General features: G+C 42.3%; 1 protein-coding gene across 1 annotated transcript in view; it reads right to left on the reverse strand.

The window, feature by feature from the left end:
• Positions 1–3255: 3255 nt before the first annotated feature.
• The window catches only part of SCUBE2 (signal peptide, CUB domain and EGF like domain containing 2), a 34675-nt gene continuing 11713 nt past the window's right edge, over positions 3256–26217 (reverse strand). The window contains exons 5-22 of the mRNA XM_088525779.1: positions 26068–26193; positions 25585–25701; positions 24420–24509; positions 22694–22810; positions 21745–21867; positions 20064–20180; positions 19379–19501; positions 18738–18854; positions 18098–18184; positions 17279–17383; positions 15932–16087; positions 15314–15517; positions 10430–10597; positions 7772–7933; positions 6368–6565; positions 6047–6199; positions 4153–4232; positions 3256–3448 (exon numbers count right to left, since the gene is read on the reverse strand). Coding sequence (XP_088381905.1) covers positions 3296–3448; positions 4153–4232; positions 6047–6199; positions 6368–6565; positions 7772–7933; positions 10430–10597; positions 15314–15517; positions 15932–16087; positions 17279–17383; positions 18098–18184; positions 18738–18854; positions 19379–19501; positions 20064–20180; positions 21745–21867; positions 22694–22810; positions 24420–24509; positions 25585–25701; positions 26068–26193 — 2396 coding nt within the window. The 3' untranslated portion in view covers positions 3256–3295. The remainder of the gene's footprint in view (positions 3449–4152; positions 4233–6046; positions 6200–6367; positions 6566–7771; positions 7934–10429; positions 10598–15313; positions 15518–15931; positions 16088–17278; positions 17384–18097; positions 18185–18737; positions 18855–19378; positions 19502–20063; positions 20181–21744; positions 21868–22693; positions 22811–24419; positions 24510–25584; positions 25702–26067; positions 26194–26217) is intronic.

Below are 26217 nucleotides of genomic sequence, written 5' to 3' on the forward strand. Positions count from 1 at the left end.
CAGTTCCCGTTACTGTGAACAAAGCAAGCCGAGAGTCATTCAGAAAGTAATAAAATACTTCACAGTTATTTTAGCTCTTTCATTCTGTCTTCATACAGCCCGTCAAGCTTGTTTATATCAGAATTATTTTTAGCACAATTACTACATTAACTGATAAGGATAATGTTGGTCTTACAGAGGCCAGAAACACGTGCATCACTAAATATACCAAAAAAAAAAAAAAGTGTCCATGTGCAGGCTGTATAGATGCAGGCTAACAGTATATTACATATAACAAAATATTATGGCAGGCAGATGTTCCCAGGATATTAAGACTACCTGATGTGAGGTATCTTGTAGCACAGCCCTTAATATGCACACAGAACTATTATTCAGCACAGCAAAGACAACTGAACATATTACCCAATGTTCTCATGCAACTAAAAGGTCACTGGTTTAGTTCTCTTATTAAAAGTCTGAAACATTTTACATTAATTTACAGTCATCAAAAAGATCCCTAAGAGTACTTCACATAGGTGACCCAGTTAACGCTAATTACTATTTCAAAAGTTAAATCCTGTTGTATAAGGCTAAACAGCTCTTGAATTATTTCTTGCCAAAATACAACATCAGTCTACAACAATGTAAAAATTTCTGAAGAGCAACTACCCTTGCTATGTAGGAACACCACCAAGCATTACAGCTTTCTGCCACAGCTGCCACTTCTTCCAGCGTTGAAGACTGCAGCATTCCCTCTTCGCTTTGGACTGCGCACACAGTATCTACTGTAAAAGGGGAAGCTTCATTCTTAATATTCAAATTAATGGTAACGGAAGAGCTTCCAAGACATTTACTTTTTATCAAAAAAAAAAAAAAAGGCCCCACTTGCTCAAACGACATCAAAACTGCCTCGTGCCATGGGGCAAGAGAGAGGCAAAGCTGAGATCCCGTGGGCAGGCCTAGGGTGAGATGCTGGTCCCAGAGGAGTCGCGCAGAGCTGGGACACCAGCGTGCCCAGGTGCAGCACAGCAAATCCTGTGCTCTCAACGTTTGGACGTTGCACAACTTTCTTCTCAAACATTTGTTGAAACCCATCACTCCAGTCTGTGTGATATTCAGCAACGCAAGAAGGAGCTGCCCAAAGCCAAAGCCTTGGCGTGAGGGAATTCAGTGGGAAGCGGCTCGCTTGCCTGGGGAGCGCAGCCAAGCCACCGCAGTGCCCGCACGCGGCTCGTGTGATCGCGCAGCACCAGGCCCTCGGGGCGACCGCTGTGGCCTTCGCCCGCGCTGAGGAGCTGCAGCACCGCACACGGGTGGCTGTGGGTCACCACAACCCACGGACACGCTGTGCCCGCCGCAGAGCCACAGGCAGCACTGGGGCTGGGCCCCGCAGACGCTAGGGCGGCCACCTCAAGGCGTCGCTGGGAGCTCGGCCCAGCGACATGTTCACCACAGGCATCGCATGCCCAAGCCACAGGCAGTGCCTGAGCCCAAGCAGAAGCCCCAGCACAGCGAGCCTGGACACATTTCTCCTCTGGGCAGCAGCATTAGCAGCTCCTCTCCTCCAGCCAGCCCATGGCAGCACTGTGGGGAACCCAGCACATGTCTCAAGGGGTCTCCTGCCCAGCGGTGGCCTGAGAGCTGCCCCTCCCCGTATGACAAGCTACAGTGTCTTGCATGCTGCAGAACAAGGCTCCCATAAGGTGACACCACAGCAAGGCTGCTTTTGGCGGCATTTATTTGCTTCTAGCAATGTATGGAACAGACTCAGACCCTGGTTCTGGATGGGTGTTTCATCTATAGCACTGCAAATGTGGTATTAATCACATACAACAGTTAAATACCACATGCCAGTTAAATACCACGTGCCAATGAAACCCAGAGCGCCCTCACTCCAAGCCATAGCAAGGGGCACAACCAGCCTGGCTGCACTGCAGAATTTTGCTACCTTTCCCAAAGGGGCACATGGAGGAAGTTTGACACCTGCTGTGTCACTCAGAACATTGCCCTGTTCAGAAAGAAACAGGTTGCAAGTCCAAGCAAGCAGTTTGAGGCCCTCTCCCTTCCAGACACAAGGTCCAGAGAGAGCACCCCACTGCAGAAACAGTTTGCAGGGCTGGAGGACAATGATGTAACATAAGCAGCCAGAAAAGCACTCAGACAACAAAAACATTTTGATCAATGTAGTTGTCCTTACAGATCCTTTCAGAATAACCTTCTCTCAAAAACAACTTGAGGAGAAGGACCCAAGCTCGAGCAACCAGGAACTGCTGTTTGCCCCAGACTTGCTCTATGACCTCAGTCTGGTAGAGTATCTTCACCCATCCACTCTCTCCAGCAAGGTGCTCAGACAAGATGAAGACTATGAAGACTGAGGCCCATATAAGAACTTTATACAGATTTAAACCATGATGTACAAGCGCATAATCTGCATGCAAAACCTGCATGTAAAATGAGGCTCATGAGTTCAGCTGTAGGTGCTCAGAAGACAGAGCTTTATAGTATTTTGAAGAGGCAGTGCCTCATTCTGACCCAGTTCTATGCACAGGGAAAGAGCACTGGGACTTCACAGAGGATCTGCTCCATCGCAGCGTTCACAGTCCGGCCAAAATGGAAGTATCCAGTAGGTCAGGATCTGTTGTCCATTACTGTGACACACAACTTTTACCCTGGTGTTATTCCATTTAAACCAATGTACCATCAGTGTGGATATGGAGAAACACAGTGTAATCCAGAGCATTCAATCTAATATTTCAACACTTTACTTATTTCTCCATATGCCACATACAACATAGTTAGAAGAAAATGACATCTTGTGCAATCCTTGGACTCACTGGTTTAGATTAAAAACATTTCCATCTTAGCTCTGAATTTTCTGCACAACAAAAGTTCACAGAGATATCAATCTTGTCCTCACTTTCAGTGAAGCTAAATGTGAACCTCACTTTGTCAAAGTAATGTGCATTTATGGCAACACACCCACTGCTTCGCCAGTCGGTCCTCAGTAGCTTTTAGAATTATTGATTAAGCACCAGAGCTCTACAGACTTCTGCTGGCACCATCCAATTACAGAAATTATAGTCAGTCTCTAATATGCACATCCATGAAGTATCATGGGTACCCAAAAGGTATCATCTGGAAAAGGAATCAAAATTCTGGTCATGAAAATATTTATATTAACTGGGAAAGCCAAACTCTGCCAAGAGCAGAACTGACTGGTAAGCTTTCCCAGAATTTCTCCACACCACTGAGCAAAACAGAAAGCAGCATCTCTGTGCATGCCCAGGGGTGGTTAGTACTTCAAGTACAGGACCAGCTATTTGTAAGGCCTCAAAAATCTGGAAACTTTAGAGCGCAGCAGCCGTATGAAGGATCTTGGGAACATCTCTCTTGATTCTTGGGCTGTGTACTTGAAGTAGTTTTGTGGATGTGCCAATACATCAAACAGTGCTTTTATCAGCTTCTTATCCTAGAAAAAGGAAAACAGATTTTCCAGTCATAACACAGAAAAGGTAAGGTAAGTATCAACAAAGCTAAATGACCAACTCCACTTCAGTTACAATAATTTTATTTTTCAAGCACTAGTTCTGTAACGTTTTGGAGGCTCCCAGATCTCTAGAGCGAGTTAGATGTTCAGTTCTTGCAGAAAGTCAGTTGAGTGTCACACTCAGCATTAGTGGTGCCAGGACTCTCTCCCTCCTCTTGCCTTCAAGAGCAGTGAAACTCCAAAAGCTGGGGCTAATATCCAGTGAAAGAAGGCTGACATCCCATAATTTGCCCATGCAATTGTCCCCTAACCCAGGGAGAGGAAATCTTTGCTAATCTACAGGCTATAGTAGCAGCAGCACTAGGCTCCACTCAATGAAATGAAATCCCATGTCCTTCAGTTTCTTCACTGATTCCTTTCTACAGAGAGACTTAAGAGGCTATCTTTACTATAAAGAATTACATATGTTCCTAATAGGTCTGACCCACCTTTAATCTCCCTAGACAAAGGGGCTGTTAATGACTGCCTTGCATAAGCAGAGCACATGCTGAGTTAGCACTTGCCTGAAGTAGTAACTTCTCTACTGCAGCAAGGAGCAAATCTAATACCATGCAGGAGGCAACCTCGCTGGCAAAAACTAGGGTCGTTCACAATCAAATGCGACACTTCAAGTGGAAGAAATTTACCTTAAGTATTTCTTGATGATTTTCAGATGCATAAAGTCTACCATCCCGAACAATATCTTCTATTAGCTCTTGATAATCCTCTATGACGAATGCACAGGACAGTCATTTGCAGGTTCATTTCAGTTACATATTCAATATCTCCCTTGGTTACATATGTAAATTCTACCCCCAACAGAATCAGTGGTACTTGGCTCTCGTATTAGCAGTTAAAGTATTTCAAATGCACTTTATTTACAGAAGAGCAAACACTGTTTACTATAAGGCTATAAAGTATATTCTGCCGAGCATTATCAATTGTCAAAAGTGAAGGAAACCATAGGGCACCTAAGACTGTAACACATACTGTAGCCATGTGACCTGCTCCAGTCCAACACCACTAACAAAAAATCTGCAGCTTTCCTATCTTTGTTTCAGTAGGGGAGGGAATGGGCTCTGAGTAGGATAAATCACAGAATGATTGAGGTTAGAAGGACCTCTGGAGATGATGTAGTCCAAAAGCCCCCTGCAAAAGCAGGGTCACCTAGAGCACATTGCACAGGACCATATCTGGCAGAGTGTTTAATATCTCCAGAGAAGGAGACTTCACAACCTCTCAGGAGGTTGCCCTGAGAGGGCAACCTGTTCCAAGGCTCTGCCACCTTCATGGTAAAAGTTTATCCTCATATTCAATTCAGATAGAACTTCCCATATCCCAGTTTGCACCTGTTGCCTCTTGTCCTATCACTGGCCACCACTGAAAATAATCTGGCCCCATCCTCTTGATACCCTTCCTTAATATATTAGTATACACTGAAAAGACCCTCCTCTCAGTCTTCTCCTTTTTTAGGCTAAACAGGCCCAGCTCTCTTAACCTGTCCTCATAAGAGAGATGCTCTAGTGCCCTACTCATCCTTGTAGCCCTACACAGGGTTCATTCCAGTAGTTCCATGTCTTTCTTGTATTGGGGAGCCCAAAACTCTGTCCTCTGCAGCACAGTCACCCACAACAATCACTTGCCGTTTCTCCTGGGCATTCCTGCATGGTAAAGAGTCTGTCAGCCCAGCTGCTTCCCTTGAAGCTATGCCCAGCTCCTCCTCAGTCTGGAGGAGGCTGGACCTGTTCCTCAATTGCAAGTCTTCATAAATAGGAAAAACCTTTCTTCTATAAGAAGTGAACAGTTCCCAGCCTTCTTCTACAGTGTTGCCATTACTGTTTCACACGGCACAAGAGCTCTCCAGAAATTCCACTGCAGCAGGTGGTTGCAGCTTCTGGAGCTGTACGGTCTCTGGAAATAACCCTTGTCTCCTGGTCATCCTCATGGATGCTCCACAGCCTACCGACCTCCTCCTGCAGCTCCTTTCCCTGATGACACACCTCGTCACCAGCAGCACACCGTCTGCAGGAGGGCTGACTGCCAGCCCCGAGACCTGTAGAGGGGAACTCCAAACACTCCCCGCCTGCAAAGCCGAGTAGGCGAGGGCCTCGAGCAGCCTGAGCTGAAAGGAGCACCTGCTGCCAGGTGACAGCCGGTAGCAGCAACACAGTAAGTCACAGCAGCACTTACGAGTGCCCCTAACTAGGGACACTGTGCCCCTGAAGCAACCTGGAATTAGAAAGGCTTAAAAAGACATAAAACACATTCAGGCTGAGTTCTACACTTTGCCTTTATGAGCTGCAGCCCAGAATCCCAGCTCTTGTTTAAGTCTGTGAAAGACTGGGTATATGATTGTACTTAACACCATGGCACAATTCGGAAACCCTTAAGATAGTTTTAAATGAAGACAGCGACTAGAAGCACTCTGATAATGACACTAGCAAGAGGGCTGAACTAGCAGGGTCAAGCAGCCCGCAAGGAGTTACGTGCTGCTGCAGCTGCACTAGTCCACACCACAGTCAGCTGCTCACATCCACCTACCATCATACGTTACGTAGGGAACTTGGAATCCTTTGGCACTGTTCCCTTCATTTGACTTGAACTGGATCCATAGCTTCTTAGACCTCGAAGTGAAAGCTATAGGGCGTTCATAGGTTTGACAGGTTTCATATGTGGTCACAGAATTGGAAGACGCTTTCAAAGAAAACACACAGTTGCCAGTTATCTGACAAAATTTCATGGTAATTGGCAATTAAAAAACAAAAAAAGCAAACAAAAACCAAATGTTCAACTGCCAAATCAATAAAAGCATTAATCTTGGTAGATAGATACCATCAGCTTCAGTATATATTTCAGACTTACAACTCTTGCGCATCACCAGGTAGTCTCCACACTCATCTTCTATTGGCAGAAATATTTCTGGCACCACAATCAGAATACGGCGCTTTGGCGGTGGGTTAATATTCCAAGTGCACTCAGCATTTGCAGGATAGTCCCCTGGATAGTTTGGGGATTCAATATAACCAGTGTAGTCTCCCAGTTCACCTCCGCACTGCCTGTCTGAAAAAGCAGTACAGCATGAAGCACCAGGCAGAGCAAGATCTTCCCGCGGCGCTCTGTACAGTCACTGGGTAATGGGCACACACACTTTGCTGTCTGCACCTAACGCAGCTAAAGCTTCTTTGCCAACTTCACTTCACCCTACTGCCTGCTTCTGCCTTTGTGGATTAATTAGCGTGGAGAAATAAAACACAGGTTTATCTCTGCTAACGTACAAGAGTTGCTAATGAGCAACCCACAGCCAAGCAGCAAGACAGTTGTAAGAGGACGCAAAAATGGTCAGGTGAGGATGCTTCCCTTACTCGTACCCGATAGAGCACTTCATGTAAATGTTCGAAGTCCAACTGGAAGCTGCTCCACACAGATGCCACGTCTGCAGCAGCGCAACAGGGAAGAGCACAGGCCTTCCCTCTGCACACATCAGCCCCTCAGCAAGGCTACAGCACTGTAGCCTTCAATAAGAAGGTAAGGCCCGGGGCAGATGCTTTGCCCAGACTGCCCGGCTTGGCGTGATCCCAACAGGCTGGGCACTGCAGAACCATAAAACACGAATGTGCAAGTGTGACATGCCCAGGGAGCACAGCTTCTGAGTGAGACACATGCAGTTCCAGAAACATGTTTATAAATATATGTATGTAGACATATATTGTTTACACAGGTAACTCCAGAGGTTTTTCTGAGTAGTCTCTTCTCTCCCCTCTGTTTTCTCTTCTTTAGTTTACCCTTGACTTCTCAAACTACAGCTATGATAATCTAGAACAATGTCTCTCTTTGTAAAAGCTTCTTTCAGGGGTTTTCATTAAGGAAAAAAAATGCTTACTAGAGCCAAGGTGATTATTTGAGCCAACTTCTGTTCCTTTCTATAGAAGTAAAAGAAATCATGATGCTGAGAACACAAACTCACTCTGCTATATCACGAGAGAAAAGATTCAATAACAAAACCCAGCGTGACCCTGCAGCCAATGGCAAGACACAACCCTCACTTGCCTCAAGAAGAATGGTGGAACCAGTCTGCAGAGGTGATCTCCTTCGGACCTCAGTAAGTCACTCCTGATGAGATGCAGGTAGGCAGCAAGAGGGGCACCACCACTGCCTTCTCTTCAACCTTCCTGCTGAAGCTCAGTTCAGCCCTTACAGCTACTCTGAATATTTATGACCCAACCTTTTTACTTGTAAGAGATTGTCAAAACATCTTGCTATACTTACTTTTGCATTGTGTTACATTAGTTGACCCATCAAAGTCAGTAGTAGTGTTTCCAGGGCATGAAATACAGTAATTTTGTCCAAACTCAGGCTGATATGTTCCAACTATGCAGCGAATACACCGATGAGTTGTAGTATTGTAAAAATGGCCAGGTGAACACTGAACTGGAAGGTATTTAAAGAGGCAGCATTGTTCAAAAATGAGGCAACAGCAATTTTTACACGCTTTTATAGAGCATATTCTAATTTCAGTGTCTGTGCTATATCCGTGAACTACAAAGCTCATAAAACAGAATTACATTTCCATATTTGAGTTTGCAAAATCACTTTGTCCAAGTTTTTTTAAAAAAATCCCATTTGTAGTATTATAGACCAGTGTGTGGAAGATGGAGTGAGGAAGTCCAGTATGATTTTGTTATGAGGACATTCACCTGAGGAGTGTGTTACCAAGTGTTGGACATAGAAGATGAACTTTGAATGCAAATGCTAAGTAAAACTTTCTGCCTTGCCAGCTTCTACTGAGCTGCATCCTCGAGAGGCCTGTGGTCAGCCCACCATAAGCAGAGATGAAAAGAGTTTGGCCCTCTACAATTTTACATTATACCAATATTAGTGGCTGAACAAGTATATTGCCCTCTTCTCCTCTCATAATCACACACTATCTAGCAATGACTCCTGGTACGGCCACCTTCACCAGATCTGCTATTATTTTATTTCATCATGTCACTCGCATTACCGGGAGACACAAGCAATAGCCCTAACTGAGGGTGCTGAGGGTACCTGCTGCATTACCAAAGCCAGCCCCCACCCTGACACACAAATCTTTTCATAATTCTAACATATTCTATGGAAGATGTAGACAGACAGAAAGGAGGTAAAAAAAATAAAAAGAGCCTATCAACTTCTTGTTCCTTTTATTTGGAATGCAGACAGGAAGATTTTCTTATCTCATTTCAATCTAAGAATATGAGATTCCAACGGCTTTGCTTACATCTCTAATATAATTGTTTTAGTTTGATTTTGCTTAGCTATCCTGCATCTATGCCCATCATCATGTACTGCAACCTGACAGAAAGCAGGCAACAGCGTGGGCCATGGATTATCTTAGCTCGTAACGCACCCCGGCCTTTTCCTTTGCCATTTCAAGTTTGTGTTACTGAGAATATTTTCCGATTCCTTTTGCCTCACTTGGCAAGTTTACCTCTCTTAGCTTGACTTTAAAAATAATTCACTACCTGGCCTTTCAAATGCAGTTTTCTGTGCTGCAGTCTCATTTTCTGTTGCTTTTAATCTTTGCTTGCTCCCGAGCCAACCTTTTCTTGATGAGGTTTTTATTCAGCTAACTCATTCTGGAGTGCTTCCCTACATGTTTTTTCCTCCTCTCCAAATGTTTCAGATACAAGTTCCAAGAAATTTTTGCACCTGTGATTTAAGCAGATTCAGTGTCTCATGTGGCTTTTCATACACGCAAGGCCCTGAGCTCTTCATTCCAGATGATATAAAAATCTCTATTTTAATTCAAAAATCAAGCCTCGTTTACAGACTATTTTCTAACCTGTTGTATTAAATAAATCTGAAATCAGTTCCTCTTATCTTGATCAGAGAGCTTTTTTTTTTCTATTTTTAAATGTATTTACTTTACAAAATTGAGTATGAAATAGCAATGTTTGTGGATTCAGCGTTTCTTCATTGAAGAAATCTGTTAACTATCACATATTACCACAAGCACTAGCTCCTCAACCATAGTGCAAGATTCTTCCATTATGTTGCAATTCCCAGTGTTCTCAACAGCATACATATCTTAAATGATACTGGAGAATTTTATCTGACTGAATTAGCAACAAATATTTGTACCAGAATCTGATTTCCATCTCTTATTTCAACTCTGTACCAACAGATTTTCTATTATCACTTTTTATTCATTGTGATTTTCATAAAAGTGATAGTCTTTTAACCATGCCTTAAGATATCAGGCAACTGTAGCTATTTCTTCTCTCTGTATGCACATGAGTTGTTACTGGTGTTTTCAAAGACAAGTTTAGCTTTTGTAATCTTTTTGTTGTTGTTGTTTAAGATTTTAAGATAACTGCTCACAGGATCTCCTTCCATTCTGAAAGGCACAATCCCACCTGTTTTTCACTTTTGTGAGCCAAACTTTAGGAGCTAATTGCATGACAGCTCCATTATGGTCAAGTTTAGATGGGATCTGTGAGTTACTGCAGAGTTAAGCTGAATTTTGGCTCTTCAAATATCTCCCAAGGCATCCAGGCCAGTTTCATTTAGAACATGAAGAAAACATTTTCTTATTTATCCTCTAGGTCTGCAATATCCTCCTTCACATTTTGAAGCAGGCTGCTGTGCTCAGAATTAAAATGTCATAGAATTGTTGATTTTCCCCGATACTTTTTTCCTCCAGAATTCCCTTCTGTAACTCAGATCAATGACTTGACCAGCCAACTTCTACCTATCTCCCAGCGCCTCCTTGAGTCTTGTATAAAAATCAGTTATGAAAAGACTCGAGGATCCATTGAGTTTCCATGCAGCCAGGCCAAGGCAACTGAGTGGCAGGAGAGATCCTTGAAGCCTTCCTGCTATGCCCATTGGCAGCCAAAGCCACAGCTTTGCCTCAGAGCAGTGCAGCTCATCGTGTCTTGAGCTTACCTTTGGTCTCACAGTCCTGAAACATGGATGCACCGTTGTGTCGCGTTGTGAGCCCTCCTCCGCAGGGAAAGCAGGACACCCGCCCGGCTTCCGGCTGGAATGTTCCAGCGGGGCACGGCAGACAGGGCTTGAAGCCATCAGGGGAGTATTCGCCGGGTGAGCACTGATCTGGAGGAGGAAGGACACACTTGCCTTAACCCCTACCTTAGGGCTGAAGGGAGCTTGCCACCCAGGGCCTGCAACTCCAACATGCAACAGCTCCTCTCTTCCCCAGGGAAGGGTGGGCCTGGGATTCAGAACCAAACACAGGCAACTCACAGGACTCGTTGCATATGCTGCACCCTGTCAAACTGAAATGGGCAACTTCTGGTGCTGCTCAACTCCTCTGTGAGCTGCTAGGGATCTTAGGCTTTGTTGCAAGGCTACCACAGGTGTGTCCAGCAATCTCTGCTAATCTGTATGGTGTGAGCACATAGTCAATCACTAACCCCTCTTTCCAGCTAAAGAGTCCTTGGACCCCTCCAAAATTAAACGATCAACATGGAAACTGAGATGCCAAAAAATGTACTTACCGTTTCCTAACAGCATTTTTTTAATATTAATGATTTTTGGAATATCATAAACACTGATGTTGCCAAATTACATGAGAACCTCAAGCACAATATAGACTTGTGCAAACTTACAAACCTAAGCAGAACACACTCAGACTCTAGCTAGAGAAATTCTCCTGACATTCCTCTGGTTCTGGGTCTCAGGTAGCATTATCTGTGCTCTGAATTGCTGTTTTCTATATGGTATGTAGATATCATTAACCTAAGTAGACTGAATTTACTTAAACGAACACCCTGATATTATGTAAGAAATTCAGGAATATTTATGGGTACCACAAAAAAAAAAGTTTTTCAAACTTTTCACAAAACAACTAAAATTTCCATGCCAGTACTCAGTAACCACTCTGCTTTGGAAGGCACAAAATACTGCTGCAATTCAGCTGCACTGAAAAATCCTTTCCTTTTAAAGAGCTGTTACAATAATAAACTGTTAGTTTTAGTTTATAGCTCCACTAAATCACTCACTGAATAGCTGTTTTGTTAGGAAGTTAAATTGGCCTTGGCTTCATTTCAGGATATACGACTAACAACAAGCATGGCATTAACTACCGGTCATGATCAATGATGAAGAATTTAGTTTATGGCTGATATACTTGGTGGAATAGTGAGCACTCCAGCACTCTTCTTCAGCTTAAAAATAAAATAGAGCTGGTTAAGCATTGCTCTGTAGCTCATCAGTGAAAGCTAACGGGGAAGGAGACCCTCTCAGCTCTTGGTTCCGATTTGTCCACCACATATCACTTCTGCTCTCATAAGGAAACACATTCATTTGCCCCCTAGCTTTTCAAATCTTTCTTGTTTTATAAACATTCCTACAGAATGCTCATCTCTGTACACTGTGCAGCTCAACAAATATGAATGAATTACAGCTTTCATTGCAACACTTCTAACAAGGCAGGGAGAGAGCACTGTTTTCATTTCAGTGACAATGAAAGACATCGAGGTTAGTAAAGGTGATTCTGAGAGGTGCCTACTGACTTCAGGAACCTAGAGTTAAGGAGAAGTCCAGAAATATAAAAATTACTCTGAGTAATACCTAAACCTGAATGCTTCAGGCCCTTAAATTTGCCACTTTCTCTACATGACTACAAAAAATCAAGCTTTCATAAGCTGCACAAGTGTCCAGACAGCTTGATGTGCAAACAGGTCTCCTGTGGATTGCGCCTAATTCCTCCCCATCTTCAATTCGGAGATCTTTCGAAAGGCTCTATAAACCCACTCCAGTACAAAGCAGAGACGATGAGGAAGGCTTGATGCAGAAACTCACAGCACTTACCTGGGCCAAATTTACCATAACAAACAGATCTGATTGACATTAAGCTCAATTATAGGCGCATTCATACAGAAAGAGCACATGAACACAGAAATCATCCCACGGAAATCCATAGGACTGTGCATGGAATTAGGATGGCACAAATGAGTCCCCTCTTAAGAAAACAAAACAAACAAACAAAAAGAATCCTCATCTAAGGCAAATTCAATTCTTGTCAGGGCATTTGCTTAAATAAAGCTACCAAGTTTATGAGCCTCATCTCACAAAAACAGAAACTGCACGGCCCCTTCTGATACAAGGGAGATGCCCACTCCGAAACAAGAGCTAAAGTCTTGCAAATAGCAACATTAAATCAGAGTTCCATGGCTGGCTTTGCTCTTTTTCAGCAACCTGCTTGCTTTGCTCCACATGAACAAAAGAACCAATTGCCTTCACTAGACTTCATTTCTGCAGCCACTTGCTTTGTCTGTCTTCAATGCCCATTAAAACCCTGGTCTCGAATCTCATGCAGCTGTTTTAGGAGAAAAAAAAAATATATATGTGAAAGCTTTTCTGATGCAAAAAACATGAAAGAAAAGAAAGGGGGGGGGTAAAAAAAAAAAAAAGAAAGAGGGAGGCCCACAGGGAACCAGGATTAATAGTTACAAAGACATTTAAAGGCTCTTCCCCTCTTTTCAACACATTAGCCTTTGAGCATTTGCTCCTATAGACAAATGCTGTAGTACTCAGTGGCTAAGAAGGTGAACCTCAAAGGAGGTCATGATCCACCATCTCACCATTTTCTTAAGAACCATGCCTGACTTTATAAGCAAAATCACAAACAATTGATGCAAACTTAGTGAAGCAGCATCCTTGAAGCTATTGTTTTTTAGCAGTACATGCACTTCAGTCACATGAGATTGTGATGTATCTTAAGGATTTATGCCTGAAATCTCTGATTGTGAGAGCAAGCAGGTTAGCAGGCAGAATAGCCATGTTTCTGCTATTTTATAATACACTGGATACACACAGGCAACCTACTTGGCATATTCAGAAAGATGAACTGCCTTGGAAATGATGCCTAATCTGTTTCTGGTGCCTCTCGAGTTTTTATTCTGCACTGTCTCCCACTGTGGACAGTAAGAGTTAAAACAAAGTAAATTGAGAGACCAACTGTAGTTTAGCTTAGTGCTGCAATTGCAGGCTGGTTTCGTAAAGAAAAAGCTGCTAGAGCAGGCACTGTGCTTTCCTTCTTACACAGATGCATCTAATGTTTCAGACAGTGCTCTGCCAAGAGGAATTTGTCACAGGAAGAGCACCAGGACAGGAACTGTCTGAATCAATAAAGCTATATCTAACCTTGTATGCAAGTTTTTTTTTTTAATATATATATATAATATATATATATATATATATATATATAGAGAGAGAGAGAGAGAGAGAGAGAGAGAGAGAGAGAGAGAGAGAGAGAGAACTGAATCCTGTACTCTTAATATCTGCATCATAGATGACTTGCAAGACCTTAAACTTGCTTTGTTCCCTCACTGCTTTCAGGCCAGACTAGGCAAAATCCTTTTCCAAAGTTCTCCACCCATCCTGAGATCACATCCACCAATCACACTGAATCCATCTGCTCACCTGATACCTCTTGCTATAGAGCCATCTTCTCCCTAGAATCATTACCATTCTTACATAAACAGGAGCTCAACCCTGTCCAGTTCTCAGCAGCTCTTCAAAACAATCAGATTCAACAAACAAATTTACTCTCTACCCGTATCTTTTTCCTCTTCTTCTACTCTATTTCCCTTCTGTTCTCTTCTTCCCACTCTGTTTTTTAGCTACTTCTGACTGATAGTGAAAGCAGCAGCAGCAGCTACCACTTCATGCTGCCTTTACCATACTTGCTGGGACAGTTTTCCTGAGAAAATGAAGTTTACATAATAACACTGCCCCTGAGTGCTTTGTGGCTCCTCAGCAACTAGTGAACTTTGTCAAACTTCCGGCAATTTGATGAAGAAGTCAGAGAGGTTTAAAAGATACTAAGTTTCTATAAATTTCATCAAAATACGTGTGGAACATGCAAATGAAGGACAGAGAATCCCATAGTATCCAAGGAAGAAAAAGGCTGAGGGGAAGTTTCATGCTCATATGACGTGACGAGGATATGGTTTTGACAGAGGTTTCAAACATCACCAGCTAATTCTTCTGTTACATGGATCCAAGTTTTTCAAGAATTATCAAAGCCAGGCAGGAAAATCTATTCCAAGGCTGAATGGGTTGCTGCTGGAAGATGTGCTAATTCAGTCTGACAACCATTTTAAAGGCTTGCTGATTCACTAAAGCACTTACATGCTGCATACTCTCTGCAGCCTGAATTAGCCGTCATGGCTGTTAGCGCCCTGTTAAGATAACATCTGACCCTTCTCCTTAACTTTTGTGCTTTGGAAGCATTTATCATGGGCTGCATTATGGTGGTGCCCTCCAGTCCCATGATAATTAAGATTTGCTCAGTGCTGGCCTATAAAACCCTCTATTCTCCATGAATTTATAACTCTGTCAGGAAGATTCTCCAGCACTTAAAGCTTAATCAACAAAGAGAATGCAACTAGCAAAACCTGCTCAGCCTTTTCTTTGGAACAAGGGAGAGAGAAAATGCTCGCAGGCCCAGAAACTGCTACGCTACATATTAAATGTGGTCTTTCATAAATTACATCAGTAATCTTAAGGCAATTGGTGTCTGATGTTAAACCAAATTTTCTACCTTGTAACTTACCATGGGCTGTGCATCATTTAGAAGAAAACACAAAGCACTGAGTTCTTGTTCTACTCTGTAATACGGCAATTACTAATAGTAAAAAAAGATAGAGAAGGGCTATTATCAGCACAAACAGCAGCCCCTACAACTCCACACAGCCATCTTCCTTCCCAGACAAGCTTCCCACTATCCCTTCACACTCATCAGACCTGAGCAAAACCAGCAAAACAGGCACGATGCTCTGTTCCCAATTTATGTTTACTCACCACATCTGTTACCCACATGCAACTGTCCTACGCCACATGATTCCTGTGGCTCCGATAGCTTGAGAGACTTTCTCGCCACTTCATGGTCCATTCCGGAGACGCGAACACGGAAGTGGTCCCTGCTGACCGTCTTCCGTAAGGTTCGGATGGTTTTACGGAACCTCTTTTCAGTCTTTTTTCGTGCACAGCGCACATCACACGTATCTGAAAAGCATCACAGGGGAAAGCTACAATAACTGACCATGCACAGAAATCCACCCAAACGAAAAGACCAGCTAGTGCATATCGCTGAGAAGGCAACTTCTGTGAACAAGTCTGACATCCTTAAGGACAACATCAGCAGCCCACGGAGAAGAAAAAAAAAATCCAAAAAACCCCACCAAACAAACAAAAAACAACAGAACAACAACAACAAAAACAAATCTTTAATCTACAGGCTTCTCTCTGATTTTAAAAACCATCACCATCCTTCATCCTTTTTGAAGCAGAAAAATTAGTTTTCAAAACAGGAGATACTTTTATTATTATTTTGCATAAAGATAGAAATGAAAAATACAGAAATTAAGGAGCAAATGGTAAGAAGCTTCAAACTGCACCTTGGATTATTTTCCAACCAACCTGTCACCTCCTTATGGCTTGTTTCAAGCTCAAAGTCCGCAGTGATAAAAATTTCTCTAGTTGCTGGCAGTCTACTGAAGGGTCCATGAACTTTCTTGCCAGAGCTGCATGTTAGGTTTACATAGCGGAAGCTCTCCATTACTGAATTATGTCTCTCTGTATGAACAAAATTAAAGGAAGCAAAAGCTTGGCCAGCTTATTATTGGACATTCACCAGTGCTCAAATATATTTTGTTTTAAAAATTTCAAGGGGAACAAATGATTAACTCCAGATACTGCTAAACGAAAAATATGGACAGTTTCTTAACTGGCATATTCTCATACAGGATCACTGCTAGGATCACTGCTAGCTGCAGTGCTCAGCCTTCTTCCCCTGGGTTTTGCTAGCAGGGTTCCAACAAACTGCCTCTGCTCCATGCAAAGCATCTTAAAACCATGACACTGCCTGCACCAAGCAGGCCACTCAAGGGGAGTTTTGTACTCAGGTGAAGCATATGAAAAACATGTTGGCTTATAATGGTGTGTCAACTAAGTAGTGCTTGCACATACAGGGCATTAGGAGACTATTATCAAGGTCTGCATGAGGAAACAAGATTTAACTAATGAAGTCTCCCAAATAAGCTTTGGTTTGGAACACATATTCATCACTGAGCATCTAGCATTATTCACTGCTGTTACTTTTTTAAGGACAAAGCAAATGATGTGCTGATTCAACTTATTATTTAGGGTTTTTCTGTTTATTGAGGGTTTTTTTCTGTTTGTTTGTTTTATTTTAACATGTGTGCTTCTCCTCATTTTCTGCTGACTTTTTAAGTTCCCAAACTATACTTTCTGCCTTGAAACAGATGGAAGAGCTGACCTCACTGTCCATCTGGGGCTCCCGAAGTATAAGAGGAAAAGAGGAATGATACTTTGGCACCTGAGTCAGGATAAGAGAAGAGGCCAGGGTCAGCTCCTCTGAGACATCAGACAGCAAGGAAGAGGGAGAAAAAGAAAAGAAGGAGAAAAAGAAGGGGTACAGAAAGAAAAGAAACTCATCAAAAGCATGAAAAGCATAGCTGGTTTTACTCAGAACACACTTTACTGGAAATGGTTCAAACAAAAAAGGAGGAGGACTTTCGTAGAGAGACCTCCCTATATAAACAACCTTTATGGTTGTCACAGGGAAATCCTGTCACTCCAAACTAGTGCTGTAATTCTGGCTGGGAAGGAGCATGGTTGACGAGGTCAGTAGAGAGCAGAAATGTTACAGCCCCTCTAGTGCTTTTCCTATGGTACACTTCCTACCAGTAAGGCACTTGACCCTAAGCTATGACTCTAATCTTACCTGCATTTTTATGCTCATACCTGTTATCATCTGTTCCAGACCTTCTTGAAACATCTCAGTCTTTTTCAAACTACATTTGCCTTCAGATAACTTAAAGGTTACGCTTATCTTGATGGCTGAGGTATCTTCAGGAAGAAATAATGGCATGTTATTATCAAAAATTACTGAAAACTTTGGATAAGCCTAATGTCACATCATAATGATGACTTCAAAAATGCTGATATAAAGTGCAAAATGGTCACCATAGGAGACCTAAAGAAATGCCAGCCTCTTTCTGTTGTGAAGCTGGTTCAGAACTGGAATTGGAGGAAAGTGCTTTGTTTTGTTTTTCAAACTGAGATCAAGTCCAGGCCTGCTACTGGGTAAATTGTGCAAAGGTTGGGTGAAATCAAAGGAAATACTTTAATTCATTTAAAAACTGGCTTATTTTCATATAAAATAGAACTTTTATCCATCTAGCTTCAAATGCCTTCTAAACTTCACTGTCCAGTATCTCAACCTCTATATATAACACACACATTGTTTGTTGCCAGTTGTCCAATTTGGGTATCTAAAAACAAGCATGACACTCCAAGGCCCAGCTGTTCATTTCCTTACTGATCCTTTTCACCTTTCTTGGTTTTAAGTCTTAGTTTAGGTGATGCTGATGAAGCAGTACAAGGAATATCAGAATTTCCTGCTGTAATCAGAAAGTGTTTTCACTTTCTTACAAAAGAAGAGGGAAAAAAAACAGAGTGAGTAACACAGAAAGGAAAAACAGGCAGAAAGTTACTACACCCCTATCATTGTCTATTAAAATTATCCAGACAGATCGTGCAACAGGTAAGTCTAATAATTACCCAGCCAAGTGGATGCATTTGTATTTTGCTGCTTTTTCTTAAGCTGAGAAGAGCTGCCACAGGTAAGGGTGTAGGCATCCTGTGTTCCTAACAGACAGACCATACACACAGTAAAGACACAGGCACCATGCGGACAGCGTGATACACAAGACTTTCTAAATTTGCTCATCTGATTCATCCTCTCCATGTTGTTCAGTTCATCCTCTCCATGTTTTTCAGTTATGCTACCCATCAGATACCACAAATTAGTTTGCCTCTCGCCACGCCACAGAGGGGCTCAGGCGGGAAAGCAGCCCGTGTCCCGCAGCGAGCGCTCAAGGCCGCGCGCCGGCTCCACCGCACGCAGGCCTGGAAGGCCCTCCTGCCACTCAGGCCACTACGCAGTGGTCCAGGGAGCACAGAGAATCCTGCCCTGTCCCCTCCAGTTGTCAGAAGGGAATCTGAGGGTAAAGGGGTTATAAAAGACAGGGAAAGGGGGCCTTCTGGCGACACTGACAGAGATATAGCCCTTCATCTATGGTGAAAGAGGAAAGGTCCCTGCTGATCACCTGCTTCTTGAGGCTTCCACAGGGGTTAGGAGGTTTGCTACTCTTATACTCTCTACACAATCATATGCTGAATTTTGTTCTTCTTGACTTACCAGTAACTACCCGGACATCCGACGAGCAGCTTAAGAAGCATCTATCACTCCCACCACTCTTAATGCAGCGCAGCAATACTTTGGCTGACATATTATCAGGCAGGGGCTCCTTTATTTCTAAACAGGATAAAACAGACACTCACGGGAAAAGTAAAACATCTGCATACGCTCTAAGAAACAGGTGTGCAGCTGCTCATATAGCTACAATCAGAGAGAACCCATGCAATTCGGTATACAATAAATTCTGTGTGGAGAAAGGAGGGAAGGCAGAACAAAAATCACAGGTGGGCCACACAACCTAAGCCATTTTCTTTCAGGTAAAGTTATCATCAGCAAATTTTCTCATGCAGGGAAACAAAAGAAGATAGAAAGAGGAGCTAGATAAAAAGCACAGGAAAGAAAGCATCAAAAACCCTCAAAGTATCTCCTGTTTTTTTTTTTTTTTTTCTTTTGCTTTGTTTACTTGTTTCTTACCAGTTTCAAATTCAGTATCACCATGCTTCATAAAACAGTAAAGCAGAATACAGGGAATGGTGATCCATGCCACTTCACTGGAGAGATCAAGATTTTCAGATTTGACCATAACTGCATGGCTGTCAGACACATCAGAAGTAGAAACATATACTTGCTATGCACCTTACCAACACAATCCTTTTTATTCCAGTGTAATTTGTAGTTAGAGTGACACAGGCATTCATAGTCTCCTGCTGTATTAACACATATCTGTTGGCAACCACCGTTGTTGATGCTACATTCATTAATATCTATAGAGGAAAGGTAAAAATAGTCTTTAAAAAGTAATTCTTGCTAAAGTTCTTCATTCCAACAAAGACCACAAGATGTGCACAAACATTGTTTCGTGTGATCTGGGAAAGATTCTGGGAATTCCATCTGGAATCCCCCCTTGAAATAGTTATGCTTTCCTGGAAATGCTTTGCTAAATGTCAAAATAGCTCAAATGTTGCGGGAAGGGAGATGGCAGGTAGCAAAAACTGCAACACACTATGTTCCTTTCCTGAAGTCTTGCTTGCTGATACAGAATATACCTGACATGATGCCCCAAACTCTGCTACAACAGAAAAACGGGCAGTTCCCTCCTTTACTACCTCTAAAAACCCTTTGGGAACTCTGCCTGAATTTCTGGTTTTAAAGGTTTGTAAGCAGAAGCGTAAAGTCCAGCTGGGAGTCAGGCCCCAGTGGTACCATTGGGGTCGATCTTGAGGCTGATGCTGTTCAATGTCTTCAGCAACACCTACCTCATGGAATAGAGTGCACTTGCAAGAAGTCTGCTCTGCCAGCACAGCCTAGAGCATCTTTTTAACTCACCTCCACAATGCGTGAAGCCATAGAGGGCATATCCTTTGTTGCAAGTACATTCAAAGGTGCCTGGATGATTGATGCACGTGTGGTCACATGTCCGCTCAAAAGAACATTCATCAATGTCTGCAAGTTTTAAAGGGACACATGAGTATCTTGGGGGCTGTCAAGGCAGGACTTCCCAGCTAAAGACAGCACTTCCCAGCTAGCCAAGCTAGATGCACAAATGTGCAGATTTATGTAAACTAAGCAAATAGTCTAGCATAATGAAATAACTTTTAAGAAAAGATTTAGTTTGTCAAACAAGCTTTTTTTTTTTTTTTTTTTTGGCAAATCGGAAAATTGATGTGATATTTTTAACAATTAAAGTAAATTCTCTCTCTCCTATGGGGAAAAAATGTGCCATCAGAAAGTCATTTCTTAAAACAATATCTGGGCAAGGTCTGCAGGAAATAGATTTACAAAACAACAAAAACAACCAACTGAACAAACAAAAACCCCATACTTTCTTTTTTTCCCCATCAAAAACATGGTGCCAAATTTCTAACCCAACAATAATATGCAGTGCCTGAAGCAAGTCTGCTGAAAAGCACTCATTCCTGATACACACCTGAAAACAGAAGACTGGAATAATTTGGTGATTCTTTTTTCCATTAATTTATTACACTGTATACTTCTTCAATACTATGTCTAAAACTTGCTGAAATATCTGTTTCTACCAGTGATTTGCTGGCATTTGAGGCATTATAGTCATTTTACATGCATCTTCTTTGTAAAGTATAATTAGTATAAAAAGCTGATCTTCATCTCGGTGAACTGAACAGTAAAATGACGAAATTCCCATTATTTTCTCCCTAAATGTTTATTACACTGTCAGTCCTTCTCAGCCTGATCCGAAAAGGATGAGAAAGCAAACACTAAGGTGAAATTTCTTATTTGTTAAATCTGTTCAACTTTCTGAAATGCACCAGTAAATGTCAGCTGATTATCTAGCAGATTCACTTGCCCAAGTGACTGTTACATACTAGAGCTCTGACAAAACCACAAAGATCATTTTGATAATTAATGTACTTCAACCGTCTAAACAAGTTTGCTCGCTCTATATGTACAAATCATTATATGGAAAAATACGCTTTGTAAGCCTCATGGAAAAATCCATTATCAGATGTTTCCGCAGTATTTTTAGGGAATAGTGAATCTAGTCCATAGGCCTATGATTTATGAAAGCACATTTTAAAATATATATATATATTATATATATATGTTATATATATATAAATAATAAAGCCATGTCTTTTAAATGTCCCATAAAAAAAGCAATTTCACAGCAAATGGTGAACTAGGCAATAAGAGAGATAATGTTGCTATTTCTCCCTGTAAGTTATTTTAGGATCATTAATAGATGGAAAAAAAATGCGTCATCCTCTTGAAGAGCTTTCTAACATGATGCTGTCTGTATTGCCTCCAGATAATAGTTCACTGTGTCAATGAAACATACCTTGTACCATAGTGTCAAGCCAACATAATTTACTCCACAGCTGCTTTAGAAAAAAAAAAAAAGAAGAAAAAAAAAGAAAAAAAACACTGAAGCATGGAAATTATTCTGGAGTCCATTATCACTTCATCATTGTAGTAAGTATCCAAGCCAAGATGATTTGTCCTACTTTTATGGCTTCCCCAGTGTACATACCTTGACAAGATTTCTCATCTGTTAATAATTTAAATCCTTTTCTGCAGCTGCAATCAAAACTGCCAACCGTGTTTTTACAGAAATGATCGCAGCCTCCATTATTGGACTGGCATTCATCAATATCTGTAACAAAAGCAGCATTTCAGTAAGTTGACAGAGGGCATTCAAGACAGTTTCACTGCCAGATCCAGAAGACCGTCACATCCAATTGGTTGGAGAAATGAGACCGAGCAAGACAACTAGGAAGTTCAGACCCAGCTCCAAGAAGCACCTCGCCCATTCAGCCCCATGACGGTGCTATTTGCTTTAACATATTGCACTCAACTCTGTTTGGGCAAGCGTATTCATAGAAGAACACCTCCCTAAATTCTGTTCAGAAATATGTCGACATCCAACAAATTAGGCATGAAGAGTCCAACCTTTTTTGCCTGATAGAACAGCCTAACATGTAATTATTTGAAAACATGCTAACATATTACCTCCAAGTCTCTTTGTTCATTTCCAATACTCTAATCATCCTTAGAGCTGCTTGGACCAGCATAGATAATTCCACTCCTACTTCCATGTTTGCACTCTCATGTTCACTTACAAACTTTTGTAGTACCCAGCTGCCTATAGGAAGCATAAAGACCGTGGGACTATGTGCTTATAAAACCATGTGTGACTACATCTCCCAATACTCACCTCTGTCACATGCTGCCCTCTTACCAGCTCCCCAAAATGAGGCCACAAATGAGGCAGGGAAACGAGGAGGGGCAGAACAGCAGAGATGCTCTGCATACAATGCGTTTGACACAGCAGAAGGTCCTCACAAGGAAACGGTGCAGTCTGACCTGGCTGCAGTGCACTCTCATATCTCATCATGCACCCCAGCTTTCCGCAGGACACCGGTGATAAATGCACTTAGAGCAAGGGTAGCTACACGCTTGTCCATAAGCACTGAACTCACCTTTACATGTCTTCCCATCAAACTGGAGTGCGAATCCAACAGGACAGCTGCAGTGAACTCCGGTCGATGTATCTTTACAAGTACGATCACAGCCACCGTTATTTACTGCACATGTTTCTAACAGACAAAATATGGCTAAAGTTCGCTCAGGAATATTATAAGGGAAACAAGAAATATCATATGATACAAGGCAGGCTTCCAGGCATAGTGGTATTTGGCCACATTTAGCCTAGCACACACGAGCAAATACTAAATACATGTGTTGGCAAAATCTCTCCCTCAGCTATTCCCATTTTTTTGTGGGAACTCTACAAGTTTGCACATTCTTTTTGGATAGTCTTGTCCTTAAATGCAAATTAAACTCCCACCTCCCTGATGATGAACATTAGTCTATCCCCTTAGGCCCATCCTCAATCCTGGTCTGTTCTTCTGACACTTCCTACCAGTTCTTGGACAGCTGGTTACACTCAGCATTATTAAACCATGCATCTTAAATTCTTTCCTGCCCACTATTGCACGCATTGTGCTCTCACTGAGGGTCACGTCCGTACAGTATCATCCTTCAGCCTTGCAGCCCAGGTGCCATCTTAAATTCAAAGATTTTTCTAACTTCCTATACACAAACTGTGTCTAAATCCTGCCAATCCTCTCCAGGGAACCCTAAATGCAGCCCTCGCTTTCCAACCAAACAGAAATAGCTCACACTTCGGCATTCCTCCTCTTGCGCCTCAGTCAGTCTAACAACCATTTCTCTGGCTGGACAAATACAATTTTATCCAGTACATGTTGATTCTAAAAGCTGCTATCAAGTTAAAGATTATTGTTTATTTTTTTAAAAATCCTCTCTTTGTACTTGTTTTCTGTCCACTTGCTCTCTGCTGCATCAAGCATATGCTACTTATTCTCAAGTTCTGAGACCTGCAGGTTTATTCCATCTTTTCTCTATCATCTCATGCTCAGTATTGGGGGACTGCTTCCAACCTCCATTTGAAGAGAGAGTGCCTCAATTTATTCCTCTTTCCCCTGCCCCTTTCTTTTTTTAGCCACAAAAAAAACTTAATGCTCTTGAAAATAAGACTGTTGGTTTACATGTGTAAATACAGATATAGCAGCCTGGTGCTAGGCCTATACTTTTGGCATTCTCTTCTTCAACCTCCATGCTCTCTGCACCTCTTGCAGTAAGCACAGTAAGTCACCCTAAATAAGGGCTTTTGAGAGAAAAATACCCACTGACCCAGCTGCCCTGAGACCACAGCCGTCTGTTTCGCATGCCAGTGTTTTCCCAGCAGCAACAGACCTTGGCATTCAGGGACAGATATGAAAAGCCCAGCGAGCAGTGAAATGGCCATGTAACCCAACATGCCTCCCCAGACAGAGCCAGCCACTGGGCCTAGTTCTCTTCCTCCTTGCAGAAGTAAACTTTCAGCTGAAGAAAAGCAGCTAAAACCCTGCATCCCTCACCATTAGTTGGCCAATGCAGGAATTCACAGGGGATGCTATTGCATTCCCCAGAAATACATGGTAATTTGAAAGCATTTTGTATTGACAGCCACAACAGTTGATATGGCTTCTTAGACATCTTAGAATAATATTTTTCCTTAAAAAGGAAGTGGTGCATCTTCCAGGCAGAATTCAGCCCAGAGCCATGCTGGCTACACTAAAAAGCAATTCTTCAATATAGAAGGTTTTAGCAAACAGTAAAGTTATTTCAGATAGGCACTTTTACCCATGAGCAATCGTCGCTTTACCCTCTTGTCCACATCAGCTCCTGCTGTAGTGTTACCCTCAGAAATTTCAAGGGCAGCCTCCTCCCTCTCTGTAAAAAAGACAGAAGGAGCGAATGGGTAAAGGTGCCTCAAGAAACCTCATCTAATATCCATGAAAGACAAAGGAGGAGATAGGAGAAAAAGGAGCATAAAAACCCTTCAGTCAAATCCTTCAGTCAAAACCATGAGAACATTTTGCTTTCATTTGCTTCTTAATGACTTATGTGTTTGCCCCAGTATTCGTAAGCTTGACAAAGCAGAAAATATACTCCAGATGTGGTGAAGAGTAGCAAGTTAAAAGAATAGCCATGAATTGCTATGTAAGAACACAGCCTTTATCTAGCAGAGACTAATGCAAGGACTGGCCAGTTATGCCTGAGCATTGATTTCCATCAGCAGGCAACATAGTCTTGCAGAGACTGGAAAAGCTGCAAGTCTTATGCTTTTTCTTAAATGCTGAGTTTATTACAAGCACTGCTTGGTTACATGCTCTGGCCTGTGTTATAGAAGAAACTAATTCTAAAGTATCCTAGAGGAGAAAGGAATCTTCTCTGATTACTGATGGGCCTGCTAGTGATTCAGAGAAACCAGCTCTAATTACAAGCAACAGTATCACTCTGTAGCTGCTTTGACAAAGAAATATTTTTCCTTCCAGGCCTCAGCACAGCTCAAGCAGAGAGCAGCTCCTAAGGGCAGCCTGGGACTCCCCGGTGTGAAGGTATCATCTCAAATTAACACGACCAGCTGTCCCCTGCTGTAAGCCTTTTGAATACCTCGTTCTTTTTTGCATGCTCTGGATTGGCCCATCCAGTCATCAAAACAGTTCACACCACCTTCATTGCTGGAGATGGTGACAGAGGCCAAACAACACTTTTGGCTCCCTCAACTCAGAGGGTACAAGCAGCATGACCAGAGTCACCTTCCTTTTACACTGACATCCTGTAGCAAGCACAGATTGCCTGGACCCAGTGAACTCACTTGTGCCCAAGCAGGTTTCTTAATTCCAAGTTCCTTAATGCTTTCTGCCCATACTATTTATTTGGAGAAGTATCTATCATGCAACACAGCAATGCCACAACACTCTGGTCATCAACAGAAAAGCCCTTCTCTCCACTGTATACTGACCCAGGCAGGTTTTCCCATCCACGTGCATGACATACTTGGGGTGGCATCCACAAACAGGCCCATTATCAGCATCATCGCATGTATGTTGACAGCCACCATTTCCATGATTACATGTTACTAGGAAGAAATTACATATTACATCACACAAGTACTTCCAGCATCTTTGAAAGACTATGTCCAACTTAGTCCATGTTTGGCCATCCTAACATGCCTCTTTCTCTCAAGGATCCTATGGGACTGAAACAGTGCAGAACTCTGCACTGCTGAACCAGGAATTATGGTGTAGCTCCCAAATTACAGATACTTTTGCAACCAACAGATTGCTGCATTAGTGTCCTGCATAGTCACCAGTTATGGTTTAATTCAAATGTACACCATTCAGGTATCCTCCCAGTTTATCTATGATATACCAAATCCCATAGCACTGCAAATAGAACACTGTACAGTTTGGGAAACCATAGGAATATGCAGAACGTTACATACAAATGCAGCTCCTCTGGTTCTTGGACAGCTCGAATCCCGGTCGGCACTCACAGGCAACCCCTCCTTTGGGCGTTTCTCTGCAGATGTGGGCACAGCCATGATCTTTGTTCATGCAGCTCATACCTTCTGCAAAACAGGACAAGCACAACA

This window comes from Tinamus guttatus, unplaced genomic scaffold (genome assembly GCF_059628265.1).
Source record: "Tinamus guttatus ecotype Peru unplaced genomic scaffold, ASM5962826v1 Tinamus_guttatus_pri_ptg000240l, whole genome shotgun sequence".
Taxonomy (NCBI): Eukaryota; Metazoa; Chordata; class Aves; order Tinamiformes; family Tinamidae; genus Tinamus; species Tinamus guttatus.